The sequence below is a fragment of the Megalopta genalis genome, chromosome 7 (genome assembly GCF_051020955.1).
Source record: "Megalopta genalis isolate 19385.01 chromosome 7, iyMegGena1_principal, whole genome shotgun sequence".
NCBI lineage: Eukaryota > Metazoa > Arthropoda > Insecta > Hymenoptera > Halictidae > Megalopta > Megalopta genalis.
The window spans coordinates 18151042-18169773 of record NC_135019.1 but is presented as its reverse complement, the minus strand read 5'-3'; the positions used below and the strand labels follow the sequence as shown (position 1 = coordinate 18169773).

General features: G+C 34.2%; 1 protein-coding gene across 6 annotated transcripts in view; it reads right to left on the bottom strand.

The window, feature by feature from the left end:
- LOC117229529 (thrombospondin type-1 domain-containing protein 4) overlaps positions 1–18732 on the bottom strand; it is a 71472-nt gene that overhangs the window by 43988 nt on the left and 8752 nt on the right. For 3 of the 6 annotated variants that reach the window (XM_076523899.1, XM_076523897.1, XM_076523902.1), the window contains one exon: positions 15936–16279. In XM_076523899.1, the coding sequence (XP_076380014.1) occupies positions 15936–15995 (60 nt within the window). In that variant the 5' untranslated portion in view covers positions 15996–16279. Of the gene's footprint in view, positions 1–15935; positions 16386–18732 lie in introns of all 6 variants that reach the window. The other 3 variants (XM_076523901.1, XM_076523900.1, XM_076523898.1) reach the window with 2 other exon arrangements.

Below are 18732 nucleotides of genomic sequence, written 5' to 3'. Positions count from 1 at the left end.
ATAATCGCATCTCCTCTTCCCAAATTGTCCATTTTTGTTTACAAGCTGAACGATTATTGGAGAGAATTCACTGTAATAAGTACACCCGCTCTTTTACGAGAATTTCTGTTCCACGTGGAATTGTTTCACCCAAATGAAGATCTCGTAAATGGAGTCTATAAGCACAAAAGAAAAAATATTAGCAATATAAGCTAGTATAAGTTTTAAAAATACATATTTGTTTCGGATAGCATAACAAAAAAATAATTGTAACATTTCAGAGAACAATAATAAATTTTATTCGATGTCACTGTCGCTACCATGATCTTCATCGCTTGAAACATTTGGAAGTTCGACGTCATTATCGTTGTTAATGTCAATTTTTTCGAATGATTTTTTTCTCAATATTTTCTTTTACTAAGTTTTCATAAATTTGCTAATATTCGCTGCCACGTTTCATTACATTTTGGTGAAACGTTGGGATCAATGTCTATAATGGCACTTTTCATTTTTTCGACTATACTTTACAAAGATTTACTAGCTGCATAAATTCAGATCGCGTAAATTGATATAGCGTGTCAAAATTACCGCGGAAATATTGTTATAATTTACCGTGTAGAAAAGAGATTGGCGTAAAAAGTGCCCCGTAAATTGCGGAACGGGTGTAGCTTAAACGCGACAGTCGTTTCAAGTTGTCGGGTTGCGTTACAGCGTTAAAAAGGCGTGATGTTTCATTTGATGGAAAAAAAAATCGACGAATAGTTGTAGTGATTTCGCCACAGGTAACATTACGTCTTTAATATGTTAGGTGCAAGAGGAGGCAGCTTCATAATCTTATATATCATTGTATCATCGCAATAATATTCAGTATTTCTTGCCGTAGTGATTACAAGAAATGTTCTCTCTTTTTGAGCCTCTTCAATAGCTACTTCCTTAAATAGAAAATAACTCTTACGTTAACTACTTGTCGTACCATTATCATCATAGTCACAATGATTAGTACTTTTTGGATTATAATTATTACTTAACCCTCCGTCTACTGTGCCGGAGTCACGGCGAGCAAGAGTGGAGAGAACTACAAATATGATTACTAACCCTTTGCGGTCGGATGGCGAGTCTCACTCGCCACGGCATTTCGCGCGACAGGTCGGATGGCGAGTGAGAGGCGCCAGTCGGTGTTTATGTTAGATTTTATTATCTCCAACATTATTCAACGTACTGTTTTATGCGAATGTCCCTGAAGAGGTGGCGCAAATTATTTTTCCGTGGACTGGAAATTTGTTTAATCAATTCGTACATTCTCTACAAACATGTAAAAAGGCAGAGAAGCGAACAGCCAGTTACACATTTGAACTTTCGCAAAATTTTGATCAACAAATTGCGAGGAGATTTTCGTCAACGGAAAACTGCATGTAATTGTTATTGGCACAAAGAAAGATTGCAAAGTTTGTTCCAGTCGAAACAAACCAGAAGGAAGACATGAGACGACCTATTTCTATGATACATGTCCAGATAAACCAAGAATGCATCTTGGTCAATGTTTTATAAACTATCACACCGAACGAAACTGCAAATCATAATTTGTGTAAAATTATATTCATAAAAGTGTGAATATAGATGAACTAACGAAATATAACGTTTTTCTAAGATAATTTATATGTAAGATTACTTTATTGTACCATATAAGACACTCGACATATTTGCAAAAATCGCCTCGTCCTGCTACCTGACTCTGCCGAAAAAGTCGACATCCGCTAAGGGCTAGAATATCAATGTATAGGTCAGAAATGACTCCGGTACAAGAGGCCGCGGATTCAATAGTCGGAGAGTTAAAAGAAGATTTACATTTATTGTACGCCTACACACACATTTACTCAAATGATTAAATGTCGACAAAGAATACAATTTTATTAACAGGTTATTACTAAAAATTTTCAACACAAGTCAAATTGTCAAATTTTCTTGTCATCCACGACAAATTTAATAAAATGAAAATTTTCATCTGTTAACGCAGAGAAACATGAATGCTCCATTTCAGTTTGTCCAATTCTATAAACTGTAAGCTTATATTCAACTCTAGCCATTCGTTTAAAAAACAAATTTAATCTACATTACGTTAGTATGAGGTACAGTGCAATGAAACATAACACTATTTGAAATATGTTTTAAGATTAATAAAGCGATTCAGGAGAGAAAGCCACAGATGTAAACCTAAACACCATGCGACGCCGGCTTGACGTGCAATGAAACTCGAGTGACTGCAACCTGCATGATCATGACCCTGCACTAGCTGCGTGTCATAACGTTGGTGAAGAAACGAGACACGAAACTGATGGTCCATGAAGAGGTATCTTCCTACCGTCAGTCGTGTATGAGAACATAAAAGCAAATTGATTATGTAACGGAGAAGAAAATTTAATCGAGACGTCCTGTGCCTAGCGAGAGATAGAAGAAACAAAGTACCATAGTTTTTGTCAGCACCGACCGTAGTGCTTGTACCAAATAGGTAGTAATTATAACAGTAAACAAAAATTGATTCTGATGTCAATGAACTTCAAATAATATACAAGCAAATTGTGTCGTATACCACTGGATAAGATGATAGCTCACTTCATGGACCTATAAATTGTACGATGTTTGCAAATGAAATTTTTCATATCCTGTGTACAACAGAAAAATTAATAATTAATTTGAATAAAAAGTTAACCCTTTTAGTGCTGATTAAAATGAAAAAGCATAATAGAGGAAATATCTAATAATTGTTTATATTATTTGTATGACGTTTTATTATATTTCTATTATTATATTATTTATTATATATTTCTGTTATTATGTGTACTTACATTTTACCTATATGTATTATCAATCATATAAAGATCATGGTAGATAAACATTTTTCTAAATACCACAGGTTAAACAATGTGTCTTAAACAAACTCTCGGACCGTACCACGTACGAACTATAGAGTGAAAGGGTTATTAATTTGTGCTTAGGCAGAATATATGGCAAAACGCATTTATAGTGTTCACGAAGAAGGTAAGTGGAAGCACGACAGAAAAATGATTCGCACGATTTGAGAAAGCCATGAGAATCGCTGAAGGATAAAATACATCCGCAGCATCCGTCTGTAATCAAAGATGAGAATGTGCTCACTATGTATTTAAATCTCCGCAACAGTTCTTCAGATTGAGAATTTTAATGCGATGAATCCACGAGAAGGAAGCGAATTCATTTGAATGGATTTAAAAAAATCTTGTTATTACGCTTGATGATACGAAAGGTGTACAGTAAATTCTCCCTGATTGACGCTCAGGTTGTCCATTTTTGTGTACAATCTGAGCGCCAATTAAGGAGAATTTACTATACTTATTTTGCAGAACGCACAGTATTATATTTAACATCATAGAACACTGTTTCCCAATCATTTTTGAATCATGCTCTACATCAACGCCTCAATGATGTGATGTCACCACCTGAGTCCATTTAAATCGATCCAGTCAAATATCTTTGAAACTGTCGATGATAGTAAAAAATGTTTCAAATAAAATTGAAACTTTGAAAATTTTAAGGGACGCGTAATCCGATATTGATAAGATTTTTCTAGATGAACATGTCGACACGTGATGGTGGTCAACTTTATCTTTTTAAATGGAATTATATATTTTTTATTATACTACTCGATTGAGCTCGTCATTCTTTTCATAAAAATATTAAGGCGTTTACTGCGAAAAATCATTGGTTTAAAAGATATTTTAATTTTAATATCTTTTGGAAACCGAGTAAAATCGTTTCATTCAGGCTAGAGGTCGTATTTTTTAATTTATTATTTATTTATTATTTTTAATGAAAATTTGAATTTTGTACATCTCGCTGACTTTTATGTATGCCGAGAATTTCATCCAAATCTGTTGATGCTGAGTCAAGTTACAGGCAATGAAATCTCCAGATTTCCGCATAATTGTTGGCCGAAAATAGTGAAAAATCTTAATTTTTGTAATGTGTAATTATTTGTAGCTCATACAAGTTACGAAAATCTACAAAACGCATTGTTTAAATTTTCCTTATAAGTTCAGATAAAACGTCGAAAAAACATTTCCTTGTATTTTGTATCATTCGAATCAACTGTAATTTTTGCAAACATTTTTCACTTGTCCATTGCATTAATCTGCCTAACATCTCAAAAAATTCAAGTAACTTGGTCCGATCTTAACCCTTTGCACTCGAAGCTGTTCTAACTTAAAAACCAAGATATTTCTTCCAATGTATAGCATTTTGCTTTTGTATTAGCTTTGTATTGCATGCATATGAAATTGAGCTTATTTTCTCGTACATACTCTTACATATTTAATAACTCTACAAATATAAACCAATTTGATAATGTAAAAACTACTTGGAAGAGTGGTATATCGATCTTCGGTAGTGTCTCAGTGTCACAATTCGGGTTAAAATAGTTATTGCATTTTAAGAGGTGTTCGAATGTTATCGATACTCACTATACATATTAAGTGTAAAAATAGTTCTTATCTGAATCTAAATCCGCTCCAAGCGCTCTTGTTTCAATCTAAATTCCATTAGTTCGTATTGCTTTGTAACAACAACTGATCTCGTTTGATCAAACACCGTTCGCCGTTTCGATTTAATTTGCAAAATTATTGGCGCAGCAGTCAGCTGAACAATGTGCTGGGGTTAAAGACACTTGACTGCCCAGCGAAAGTAATGTTCCCTGACGATTACAATTCACGACACATACGTTTACCTCGTTAGAGAACTATAAAGACGTTTGTCACGACAGAAGGTTTATTTATAATGATAAAGGAGACGTCACGGGCGATGCATTTATAGGAAGCTACAAAACACTCGTAATTTATTACAATGCCTCAACTTAGAGAATACGCGGTTCGCTTGTGACACGCAAACGAGGAAACGCTGTAGCAACCCGTACTTCCTGGATGAATTGCCGCGCGCACCTTATCCACGCTCGAAGATATATGGAATTTTTAATTCGATCTATCAAACTATCAACTCGTACACGGGCGCCGCGTATGCTCGCCGATGTATTCCTTCGAGCTATCAGCATTGTACACCACTACTGATCCGCCTTTTTAGATAGCACGCAATGGCTTTTAGTAGTTAACACTTTCTACTATCGAATATTAGAAACGGACTAGCGAAAATATTTCAGAAATATTACACAGGATTTCTCACGGAAATTGATTTCTTGCGGCATTCCTCGATTGATAGCTTTCAGAAAAATCTTGAAATGCTGGTGATATTTTATGACTAATTATTGGGGGGGGGGGGGTGATTATTTATTAAAATGTGAAATTTATTGCTTTCAATAGAAATTTTAATTATAATTCGTTTTAAATAGGAGTAAGTTTAATTATATTATAATCATATTAATTACATTAATTATAGTAGATTTGTAGTAGAAATTTGAGCGATAAGGTCTGCTGTTCCAGTGTTAATCCATGAGGTTTGAATTTTTTAATATTTCTCATGTGTATATTTGTTTCGTATTTTATTTTGCTGAGAATCATATATTTTTTCAATTATTGTATTGTAATTTAATATCCATTTATGTACAAACAGTTAAAGATTTCGAAAATATTTTCGAAGTGTTCGTGTCTTGTAATTGGTGCAAACAATGTTTAGTTTGCAAATAAAATTTATATATTATGAAAAGAACGCAATTGATTGACGTTAGCTGTTTTTGACTAGTAAATTCCTCATGTAGAAATGACAATATTTTGTGTTATAACGAGTACACTCGTCATGCGTAACAAGTTTGAATTGCAATATTTCAGTGAAAACTAAAATATATTCATAAATTTTAGGATGTTTTGAATATATGGTGACCAAACAATATAAAACGAACAAACAAAAAAATATAAATAGTTAATATGAAAAAACTGTATACATATAGTATCTGGATTAGACAGTACACTCGTCATCACTTACATTTTACGACACGTTTTAGGTACATTTTCATAGGGGGCCCATCAGCTAACTGGTTAAAACGGAGAACAAAAGTGGAAACAGACAATTGGGAGATATTCTGAGCAATCATTTTTAAGCAATATAAAAATTCGATTCGTTGTTATTGCATTTGCAAGATTTCAAATCTCTACAACTTTATCAGTTTTGAAAATTCGAGAGCATAGTTCGAAGACCGCGTCTCTAAACTGTTCTGTAGGAAGTGAAAAAACGTGAAAAAAGTCGATTGCATTGACTGGACTGGAGGCACCTCTTAACGGGAACCAGTTGCGCGGTCGAATTCTTCTATCTCATTGAACCTTTTGTGATAATCAATGGATCGTGCTCGAGCGATAACCCAAAGAATATTATGCTAGATATCCATTCGTATGATTAATGAACAGCCCCATGAAAGAAAGTCATGCGGTTCGGTCGTTGGATTTGGATCAAGGATAAAGTATCGGATCGCGTCTGCTTCCTGCAACACTTAAAAGCGATCCAGGGATCTATATACCCGGCTGAATCTGTTCTAATGCGATATCTGACCGGTCTAAGAATACGCGTCACTCGCAACATATACCGGCAGGAATGCGATCCACACGCAATATGGAACTTCCTAGATAGACCTTGAACATCGTGGACGGGATTCCGCTCATCCGCGGCGAAACACAGAAAGAGAGAGAGAGAGAGAGAGAGAGAGAGAGAGAGAGAGAGAGAGAGAAAGAAGAAAAATCGGCGTCGTTGGTCGTACGTAATTAAACGCGCGTAATTTACGAGCGACATTTCAAGCATGCTAATAAAGCGCCTTCTTTGTTCGTCAAAAAGTAACTCACCAGTCGGTTTTTGTAACCGATCGTTAAAGAGTGTCGTGATATTTTGCCCGCGAGTGAACATGCCCGGCTGATTCCGATCCTTGCGATTACATTGATTTATGCGACTACACTCGGGTAATCGCGAACCCAGACCTCTGTATTCGAAACGTTCACATTTTCTTTGCGGTTTAGTATAACATAGTAATTAATGACCGGTTCTTTTTACACTGTTTGATTGATATTCATTTCGTCGCCAATCACACTATAATTTAGTTCTCTCCTGACAACCTGTGCCGTTCTCATAGATTTCCATTTCTGCCAATTGACATCTTTTTCTCATTTTTTAACCAATGTCGAGAAGTATCTTCATTGACGATCCCTTGGACAAAGTATTGCTTCATGTTGCTTCATTCTGAACATATGTAGCAACGCAGCTCCAACTCTCTTTTGTAATTTTTACTGCTGAACAACATAAAAATCTAGAGATTTGAGGCCGAAGATTCTTGAATAGTGTGAAATTCAATTTTTGTTCTAAATTTTTATTATTGATCTTACTATCGATCCTTGAATCGATTCTGAATCATAGCGACAAGGATCGATCGAAATACTATTTATATTTGTATTCATATTGTAAAGGTTAAATTGCATATAAACTTTTAAATTGGATTGGCATATTTACTTATTTATATAAATCTTGAAAGAACGAAGAATTAAAAATAAATGAAGTATACACTGATCTTCATTTATTAATCATTCATTTAAAGGCAATAACTACAATAATTAATGGCATTATCGCGACTTTGAATCGAAGATCGATTCGTAACTAAAAAAAATCGATCCGTTTCAAAATCGACTGTCCTGGTATCGATTAAAAAAAAAATTGAAAATAACTTGGAAAGATTTTCTTTAGAAAATCGATTTAGAATCGTCCATCCATAATTCAAAATTTTCGGCTTTTTAATTTCATCATCGTCGTTCAATTTCTTTTAATCAGTCTACTTTATTATATTACAAGTAACCAGGTTTTAGATATAAGTCTCAAGTATTTTCGAAAGTATGTCTTTTTGAAAGTAATTGTTTATACTTTCGTAGAATTACGAATGATCTGTCGATTGATATTCGTAGGAGTTCACACGGTTCTAATTTTCTTCCTGCTAATTTGAATTAAGTATTTATGTTATACTCAATGGCAGCAACGATGCTAATTTCGAAGAAATAATTTGACAAATACGTGAAAGAAAACACGTCGGAAAACACAATGGTTTGTATGAATCTAATCATGGCTGTCACAAAATCGTCAAAAGTGTCCACCTTAGAAAGGTTGAAAATCATTGTACTCGATTGTCAATTATTATTTTATTATATTTTCAAGAATTATTATTTTACCTTAGATTATATTTCACTAATTAAAAGAAAAATCGTTAGTACGTAGAAACTCATGCTAGCAGGAAAGAAGTTTACGTATTCTGGTAGCATTACTATTTTGGAATCCTGAAGGGGATGAATTCTCCTTTTGAAGATCTTCCTTTGAAAGGACTTGTTAAGATGCCCGAGATAATAATAGTCGGTTCGAAAAAGCTTGGGGAATACAGTGGGTGAAGTAAAGTCCCAATACTCATTGTCAGTTCTTCCCATTTTTGCAGAGTCACTTGCGAAACTGCGGTCAGGACTCGTCACGAATGCGTCCTTTTCAATTGACATGTTTTTCTCATTTTTTAACCAATGTTGAGATATATATTCAGTCTTGGTTCTTGTTGCTTCATTCCGGACACGTGCAGTGAAGCTGCTCCAACTCCGTTTTGTAATTTTTACTGCTGAACAACATAAAACAGCGAAGGCAACATTCCTGCCTTTGGGATTTCCACTTGAATGATTTATTTTGAAATAAGCTTTTATGTGAGAACAAAAATTGCAATTATTTTTGCAGAAATCTGATCCGTTGCTACGACATGAAATTACGTTGACGCGTAACAGCACAGTCTGTATATCTTAAAACATATATTTCATAAGAAGCATACATGTCACAGTTGATTAGACTGCGAATATTTATGCAAATATTAACTTGTGTGGTCTAATCTACAGAAACTGGAATTAAATAGGGACTGGCTCGCCATATTAAGGATTCTATTCGATTCGAAATAACATGAAAATAATGTTAAATCTTTCTTAATTTATTACCGTATATATGATTTCAGGCAATAGTGGGTGTCAAATATATTCTGCCTGTAATTAATGAAGGAACAGCGGTCTACAATCTATGATCCTCTAGAATTTTTATTAATCGAATATAAAATGACTGTTGGAGGTGAACTTTTACAGAGTTAAACGTCAATGTCCAACTTAAAACAGAAAAGAAATCATTTAAAAATTGAAAAATTGATCGTCCAAAATGTTTAATCTGCAGAGGCTTGTAAAAACTTTTTACTGTTATATTATTACAAACATCATACACAAGGAATAACTTTTTTTAAATTGAACCAAGGGTCTTGAATTAGATTTTTAATATAAATTTAATTGTAATCCAATTTTAATAGAAATTTAATCACACAATACATTTTTAATACAAAATGTAATTATAATAGATTTTAATAGAAATTTGGGTTGCGATAGATTTTTAATGGAAACCTCAAGGATACTTTAAACTTTTAATAGAAACCAAAAATTGCAATTGGTCAAATGACAAAAAAAATACGTTTCTTCAACTTTAAACGATAAGTTTTGTGGATCTTGGTAACTTATATCTGTATGCTGCAAAGTTCGTCGAATTTGTTTAATATAGGAACAAGCTACAAGCATTGGAAGATGTAACAATCTCGAAATTTCTTTTTAATTGTTTTATACCTCATAACAGCGTTAACTAAGTTCGTTGAAATTTTCAACATGTATACATACATAAGTTACAAAGCCTATAAAACGCAATGTTTAGATTATTGTTAAAGTAAAATGATTGAAAAAGGAAACATTTTTATACTTACTTTGTCATTTCAACAAATTTTTACAAAAATTTGTTTGGACATCGTTTAAGGACATTAAAAAAAACCTCTGACATTAGAAAAGATCCACTTACTTGGTTCAATTCTGAAAAAAGTTATTCCGTTTTAAAAAATGTCCGAATATTTCAGTGCTAGTGGTTTGGATGTCGAATGATTATTGCTTGACACAACATTGTTGCGTGGGATTTGCCTGCGTTTTGTGAGAAAACCAGGTTCTCTACGAAGACATACGTTTCACGATTAGCGTTTTATTCGTCATAGTTCCTAATGGAGACGAAAAAACCGGTTTAAACGAGACGTTCGCGAGTCCCGATGTCCCGACGTAATTTTAAAATACAAGCATTCATTAAGGAATGCGCGAGGACTGTTTACCTTTTGCCAGTGACTACGTGACCCCCTCATTAGGCCACTGCAAATGGTAATAATAACGCTGATTAACGTAATGACGAATACCCGCGACGATTCATTAACTGCTTGACGCGTAAACATTGCTGAATTTACGGAACACGCGGCGCCGATTCCCTGAACGCGTCCGGCGCCACTTCAGGCTCGTTGGAATTCGTTAAATGGGAGACCATTATCGTTTTAGGACATTGGAGTCCAGTACATTTCATACAAATTAAATTACTCGATGTATCGTTTTATAAAACAAAGTTCACGAATAGTTTAACCAATTTTTTCTTCATTTCGTGTGCTGTTCTTAAATCACTATTGGGGAACAATATGGTCAAAAGAACTGTTCCGAGAGAAATATATCATTGTAGGAGAGGCAAAGATCATCGTTGATGATAACAAGAGAAAGTACTTTTACTTCTATTTAGTATGGTATGTTCGATTAAGTTTCCAAGCAAGAGATTCTATAAACGGTTAACCATTTGTTCTCACAGTCTATCTCATTGTAGAGTTGGCTATCAAATTCATTAATAGTCGCACAGTGGTCGATTTCCATACAAAAAGCGAAAAAAAATCAATTTTAAAAAATATCCCTATAATGCATAATTTATTCACTAGTAATTAATTAAACATGTGGCTTATTATTTACTATGACCTTTTTTATCATTTGTTCATTTTTCTGTTATTTGATGATTTGCTAAGTAAAACAGCTTTTTTATTTACTCAGTTAGCTGTTTTTGACGAATATACTCGCCAAAAACTGAACTAGAAGGATATATACTTCGATATTCTTCATTAAATTATACATATTTTATAAAATTGTTGCACTTAAAGAAAATATGAAGAAAATCAAACATACGCGATTTATAATTATTCATATAATTTTACAGTAACTTATAAACTTTTCAAAGAGATTGCACGAGCTGGTTAACGAGAATTGGAGAAATAGGTGAAATAAAGTGGCGTACAGAATATAGGATTTTGACACGATTGAACTTTTAATTACTGTTCTTCAGTAAACATGCGTGCGTTACGCGAGCCCGTGGCTGTCGCGGGCTAGTCACTTAATTCGAAGGATTAGATAAAAGAACTCTTCCCAAAGTTAAAAGGAAACTTAGTTTAAATGAAATTTCTCGCTGCATGAATTCGTTTGTAACAAGATTCCCGTAAACTGTCCCATCTCGGAGACCGCTACGAGATAATTCATCCTGTTTTCCATTAACTTCGTGTCGTACTTCCAAATACGGTTTATCAAATAGACGCTTCGTCTACAAGTTAAACAAACAGTCATTCACTTCGTCACTCGTGCGCCGGTGTCTCGTACCGAGCAATAAATTCGACAGGAAACGAACGGCCGGCGTTTTATTGCCGAGGAAATTCATTTACAAGTAGAACAAGGCTCAGGAATCCGTTCGGGACGCGTTCTTAAGAACCCGAGGGAATCTTTCGGGAACTCCCACACGCACCCATTCCGATAGTGTCACGAAAAAAATACACTCTTCCGAGTCAGTGACACGCACGGATAAAGGGGTGCTCCCAAAAAGAGTTTCTTATCACGGTGACACGAACGAGACACGGCCGTGTAACACTTTTTATTGGCCCCGTGGTGGTAAGCCGCCGGCAGTGAGACGCTTCTTTCTCCGATTCTGTCTCTCTCTCTCTCTCTCTCTCTCACACTCTCTCACTCTTTCTCTCTCTTTCTCCCCCCTCTCTCTCTCTTTTGGTTTTCTCGAGACGACAACGAAGAATACAAAAAAACAATGAAAAGAAAAGCAACGGAGAAGAAGGAAGGATAAAAAAAGGGGGGCAGAGAAACGAAGAAAAAAGATGAGGGCTCCCCGTGTTCGTGGTTTTCAGCATGTGCTAAGAACGGACGGGCTTGAAGCACGAGGCGCCAGATATCCAGTAATTTGTCTTTCAACGAATCACTTTGGATGACGACGCGGAGCCAGGATTTTCGTGGAGCGTATAAATTACAATATTCCTGGACGAGAACGATAGCCACCGTTGTTGCTTCCGTCCTTCGACGGTTTCTCCTTCGTATTGCGAGAGCGACCGTTTTGCTACTCGTTCGGATTGTTTAATCACTTGTGATGCAAAGCACGTGGCCACGTACGACGACATGGTTTTGTTTCAATTGCACTTTTTAATCCATAACTGCGGACGTGTCTAACAGACTCGACTGTAAATATTATTTATTTGGCACAAGCCGTGAACATACGTTACAGTCAGGAAATAATTCTCTTCAATTGCAAGCTTGTCAATAATAATAAATGGAAATTAATCTTTACTACACGATAAACGATGAAAACAAAGTTACTTACTATTTGCTTTTCAGTTCAATTCGAAGAAAAAATAACATGTTATTTGCAAAACTAATTTACAAAATATCCACTGTATAATGTACAACAGACGAAAGAGAAGCAAAAATTATTTATTATTTATCTTTCTCTAACATTCAAATAAATAATATTTTATTTACAAATAAGAAATAAATTATTCGTGGAATTATTGAAATCACTTTTTAATTAAATAATATTTTATAGGTATTATTGGTAAATGAAATATTAATTTAATTTCTAATTTATTATTTATTGTTTAATTTTTATTACTATTTTCCCAACATGTGCAATATGTGTTATAATAAATTTCTATGTAAAAAAAAAAAAAATTAATACTATATTCATTTTATAAACATATTTTAGTGAGTAGTTGTCACAAATTCGAATGTCCGCAGTTCATGGTTAATATACAAAAAAAAGCAAGATATACTCGTTCCAAAAGTTTCAATTAGTTGTGGCAGAACGAATATGCAATTTCTGATTATAGAAAACGTGGAAGTATGCTTTCTGGTAACAAGCAAAGCAATGAGGACATTTTCCCAGGAATATTCCATCCACAGAGCTAAACAAATCCACGAAGAAGGTGTACAGTGTGTTCAAAACACGAAGAATGCAGTGAAACTGCGTGTAATGCAAGGAATGCCTTGTTGCGCTACATATTTCAGACTGTTCTGAAATATACCATACTGTCTTCTCGTTTCAAGTGACGCCTTACGGCGAGTTACAGTGTAGTATGTGGCACGTGCAACGTGCTACTGTGAATCAGTCACCAACGCATGTTGTTCATATACTCGGAAACGGAGTATAAATATTGTTATTTGACTATCTAGCTTTTTGGTAATTAATTTAAACTTTCACATGTTTTGTTAACCTCCCTTTGTACCACAGAATTTGCTATATATATAATTCTATATATAATTCTATATATAATTCTATATATAATTCTATATATATAATTCTATATATATAATTCTACGACCTATGTATTCAGAACAGTTGAAGAATATTCCACCATGCAATTCATAAACGTGAGTCAACAATGTAATATATAAACTGGCTGAATATTTCTTAACGAATGTTACACACGAATAATAAATATTAGATTATTTCCATTAACTAGTAACAATATGAAAAATGTTGTGTACAAAGCAGCTTCGTATTCTGAAGCAAACAATTTTGGTGTAGGTCGGTATTATTAAAAATATCACAGACAATCAAGATGAGCATATATTGATAGCTATTATAGCTATTGATTAGTAGCATACACAAATGATCATTTCGTCTAACATTTCACTTGGTCTTCCTATACAATTTGACGTTAAATAACGTGTGTTTAGGAAAAAGAAGAACATGAATCCAATTCTTTCGTAACTAACGAAGATAAATCACTGTCAAGTTATTGCTTCTGCGGACGTGTGGACTAGCGTCGATCAGTGAGCGAGTACTGGTGTGATTTATTGGCGAATAAAATGGAACATGGCATACTAAAAGTGGAAAGTTAAAAGAGGTACTGAGCAATAATTACTGGATAATTCTGTATGATTAACTTAATAGCTTTCCTAATTGAAATTTTCCTAAAGAGCAGGTTTATATCCATATTATTTGAAAGGTATTCATGTGTGTGTGTGTCGCACACGACTAATACAGGGGTGTAGTGTTTCACCTCCTATCGGAAGAGAACAAGTTTTACTTTCAATTCTATTTCAATCGTTATTATGTGAAAGGGGCCTAATCGATAAATACAATCGATTCGAAACCTTTCAGCATGTTACGTAAATCGTTTAATTTGGCAATAACACTTACAATTTAATGGACAAAGAACAGTGAGTTTCAGTCCGTTTCACCTCCAGATTAGACGTCCATTTTTCTTTTCTTGCGAAGCAAGTGTACATCGCGTAGCGCAAGCTATACAGTATATTCTCTCTAATTGACGCTCGGATTGTACACAAAAATGAACGATTTTGAAAGAGGAAATAGAATTATTCGAGCCTTGTAGCTCGTTTTTATAGCTGTTGACAATCGGTAACTATAAAAAACAATCGCAAAATTTAGTAATCGTGTCTATCACGATATGAGATATATATTTCCTTCCAAAAAATACTTATTAGAATGACAATTGTCATGAACAATTATATGTCAATGCAATTATACAATAATAATATGTCATTAATTTCGATGTATCCGTAATTTAAAAATAATAAGATTAAATTGTTTGGAAGAACGTGAGAATGTGGACTAGCCGATTACATATTATTGTCGTCCGAGATTTATATTTATCTTGAATTTATTAAATTTCTGTATAATGGAAGATTCAATGAATATTCAGTACTTGTATAAAAAACTTGAAATTAACATATATTCAGAACGGCAGAAGATATTCTGAGATCTTAATAATATAAATTTAAAAAATTAAGAAACTTAATACAAAATGAATAATAAATATACTATTTATAAAATTAACAATAATATAAAGAATATCTATCCATAACTAAGAATATACAATACACGTAACTGTCGCCACAATTTTTCGAGTACTTCCAACAGTCTGACAAAAAAATGTTCCGAACAAAAGTTGATCAAAATCGCCTTCACTTCTTTTTTAATTGCATGGCAAACGTTTTGCTTCATATTAACTTTTTTTATGTCAAGGTCATTCGGAGATCATGGTATAACAGGTCGTTAAATACGACTCAACACGAGCTCCAATAATATGAAATAAAAAATGTACCATGCAATTTTAAAAAAGTGAAGGTGATCTTGATTTTTTGGAACAAAACATTTTTTCTGCAATTTGTTACATTGCAATCTATAGCAGATCAAAAACTGATTAACTTTTGTTTTGAACATTTTTTCGTTAGGCTGTTGGAAGTGCTCGAAAAATCGTGGGGTTGCAGAAGTACGATACCAAAGTTTATTCGCCTATTTCGGGGACACTCTGTATATGAATTAGTAACCAAAATCTTTGTCCACACTGTGCGTCGTCGTGAAACAAGAAATATTGTAATGAAATCCGACGTGTCCTCTACGGATTTAACGAACAAAGGATTGAATGAAGTGCGTACATCAATATATGTATTGAGTTCAAATCCAAAAGCGGCAAACACATCGCTAATTGAATGTGTTCAACGTGACTAATTATTCCCGAGTTACGAGACGCTCGCACGCGGACGAAAAAATTCTATAGAAAATTCGATGACGTATTCGCTTTTAAGAAGTGTGTCCTTTGAATCCAACTTCAAAGAGGCCGCTTTACGGTCACTCATTTTTTCCATTCGCCGGTGTACACCACACGCTCGAACGATAGTACATTAATTTGATCTACGAGGTCGGCAATGAAGTTCAAGTCGAATCAGAGGTGACCTAGAAGTATCTCGGGGAAGAATCGTGAGCGAATGTTGCGACGTTAACTTACTGTTAACGACTTACGACTGTAAGCTTACCGTTAAAGATATCAATAGCACGAAGACGAGAGTTCGGTCCATTTTGGAGAACGTTGGCATCCTGCTTCTTCAAAGTATAGTCATCGTCGTCCGCGACTTCAACAGTTCTCTTCCACGCAATCAACTACTTCGTGGACCGTTCGCGAAATGCACATCGTTCTTTTCGAACTCGGACAATCGTTTTTTCCACTGCACCACGATTTGAAATTCTATTTCAGTCCCTTCCACTGTCATCGAAATCACCATTCCACATTTCACTCACACCTTTTTCTTCGTTTCTTGCCTCGCAGCGCCGTCCATATCCCGAATTTCAAGGCACTCGTCTTTTCTAAATAAAATTCAGACTTCGGCGAGCCGATATTTTCGAGTCATTACGTTTTTTGTACATTAATTTCGATTTTTATCCATTATGAATATTCCCTTTCACGAACGATATTAATTTTACTGTGACTGCAATTTCAATTTCTTTGCTAGATTAGTCGACCATTTCAAAGTTGTGGCAATCATCTTTGTTTGCTATTATGCCACTTTTGTTGATACGTTTTCAAACAGAATGACTTTTCAAAAATTAAATCAGATAACGTAAATTTTTTAAAAACCAAATAGTTTACTAGACATAAATTGTAATTGGTTGGAACAGTAAAGAACTTGAAAAGTGATTTTTTTCAATTTTTTAAACCGAGTCTATTATCGCTAAAATTTAAACAACGCGTTTTTTAGATGCCGAAACCTTCATCGAAATCGGTTAACATTCCTATGAGCTACAAATAATTGACATTCGGTTTGTGGAGCACTAAAACTAGCTATTTTATAAAGGCAATGATAATATATATATATTATCATTATATTCGGTTTTTTAACCATTTTTATTGTATTATTTGTTCCAAGTTACAAATTTATTGAACAAGCTCCTGATGAACGTATCTTTACAATTGTTAGCCAAACATTTCAAAAATATTCGGCTCAATTTTGAAAAAGTTATTCCATTTGAAAGGGTGTCATCGTATTTTCCACGGCGACTATACATTACGTTGAGTATTTTGATTGAGAATAAATTGGAATAAATGGTCAGATACATCAAAATGTTATACAAAAAAAGATTATGAAAGATGAGTGTTAAGTACAACAAGATTGTTAAAGAACACAATTTGAAGAAAAGAAGCTGCATTACCCACAGCTCAGGTAATAAAACAAGGACGAACATAAAAAAAAACAAAAAATCAATACTGCTTTATAAAATTTTGCAAATATACGTTGAAAATATTAAGAAGTGGATATAAAAGTACCCAAATTAACAAAACATCTATTCACATACGCGGCTAAATTAATTCAATCCCAGACAAGTCAGAGTCAAAATAAATTTTAGGCAACTGGCTCCAAATATAAATAAGCTACTTCAGCAATGGGTTGGGGCTAAAAAATGTGCAAGGTATGAGAACAAGATGATTGTAAAAATACTCTTATTTGCTGGAGCAGTTTTGACAGTTTCTATCTATTAATTTGCTCCGCTGACTTTTTCATTTATCCTTGTTCGAATTCGCAGACCAAGGAGCACACTTCCACGAACAAGGGGTGGGAGGACAGCTGTCTTTCACTAAAATTGGTCAATGAAACCAGGGTGCCGACAAGAGTGATCGATATGTTTAGCTGAAATTACAGGCTACTTTCAACGAAATAAGTGCGAGCAGCGAGCGCCGCGCCGGTTACCGAAGAGATTAGCCAATGCCTGTCTCGATGGGAAATGTTGCTCATGGGGTAACTAGTGACATATTGTTTCCTGCAATACTCGATGAAAAATCGCCGGGTGATTAATGATGGTATGTGTAAATCAAATAGCGAGGGCATACGCGTGATTTGAATACCAGCCTCGCTGTTTCGTCCACGGATCTTTCTGTTACCGTGATCACCGTTCAGACATATAATTTCAGTATTCGTGTTATGTATACATATGTAGTTAGGTGAATCATCGTGGACACTGTACAATAGCGACGCATACCGGAACTGTTATATTGCAAGAAAAATAATATGGTTTTAAGGAGCAAACATAGGCACAGATTTATTACCTAATTACACTGCCTTCGATCCAAAAATGTTGAGTTGAGCGACCGATGTGATAAAGAGATAGCGAATTTGACATGCTTATGGCATCTTCTGATATACTGAACATACTGAAACGATACGTTCTCAAACAGTAGAATTCCATATGTGCTGGAACGTGCTCATTCTTCGATTAAAATTATACAAGTTTTTAAATGTCCCTTTAAATTGTTGGATAATCTTTAAACGAACGAATGTATGATATAAACAAATTAAATCAACAAATCTCTAATCTTTTCCTGTATATAATAATAAATGAATTCCTAAGGTATTAATATATAATTAATATAAATATATACAATATTTATAATACGTATTTTAGAACAATATTTTTCTAATCTCTAAATATGAATATAATTTGTGTATATATATATATATATATATATATATATATATATGTTATTTATATTTATATTTAGAAACTAGGAAGGTATTGTTCTAAAAAACACATGTGCAAATATATATTTATATCTACAGAATAAAATATTTACATTTTGAACATTGTGTGTGTGTGTGTGTGTGTGTGTGTGTGTGTGTGTGTGTGTGTGTGTGTGTGTGTGTGTGTGTGTGTGTGTGTGTGTGTGTGTGTGATGTAATAAAGTACTGCATCGGGTAACACGAGAACAGAAAGACTTTTTACAAAATGTTTTAGAAACCCATTAATTTAGTTTCGCTTAGGAATGCACTTGGATGCGAAAAT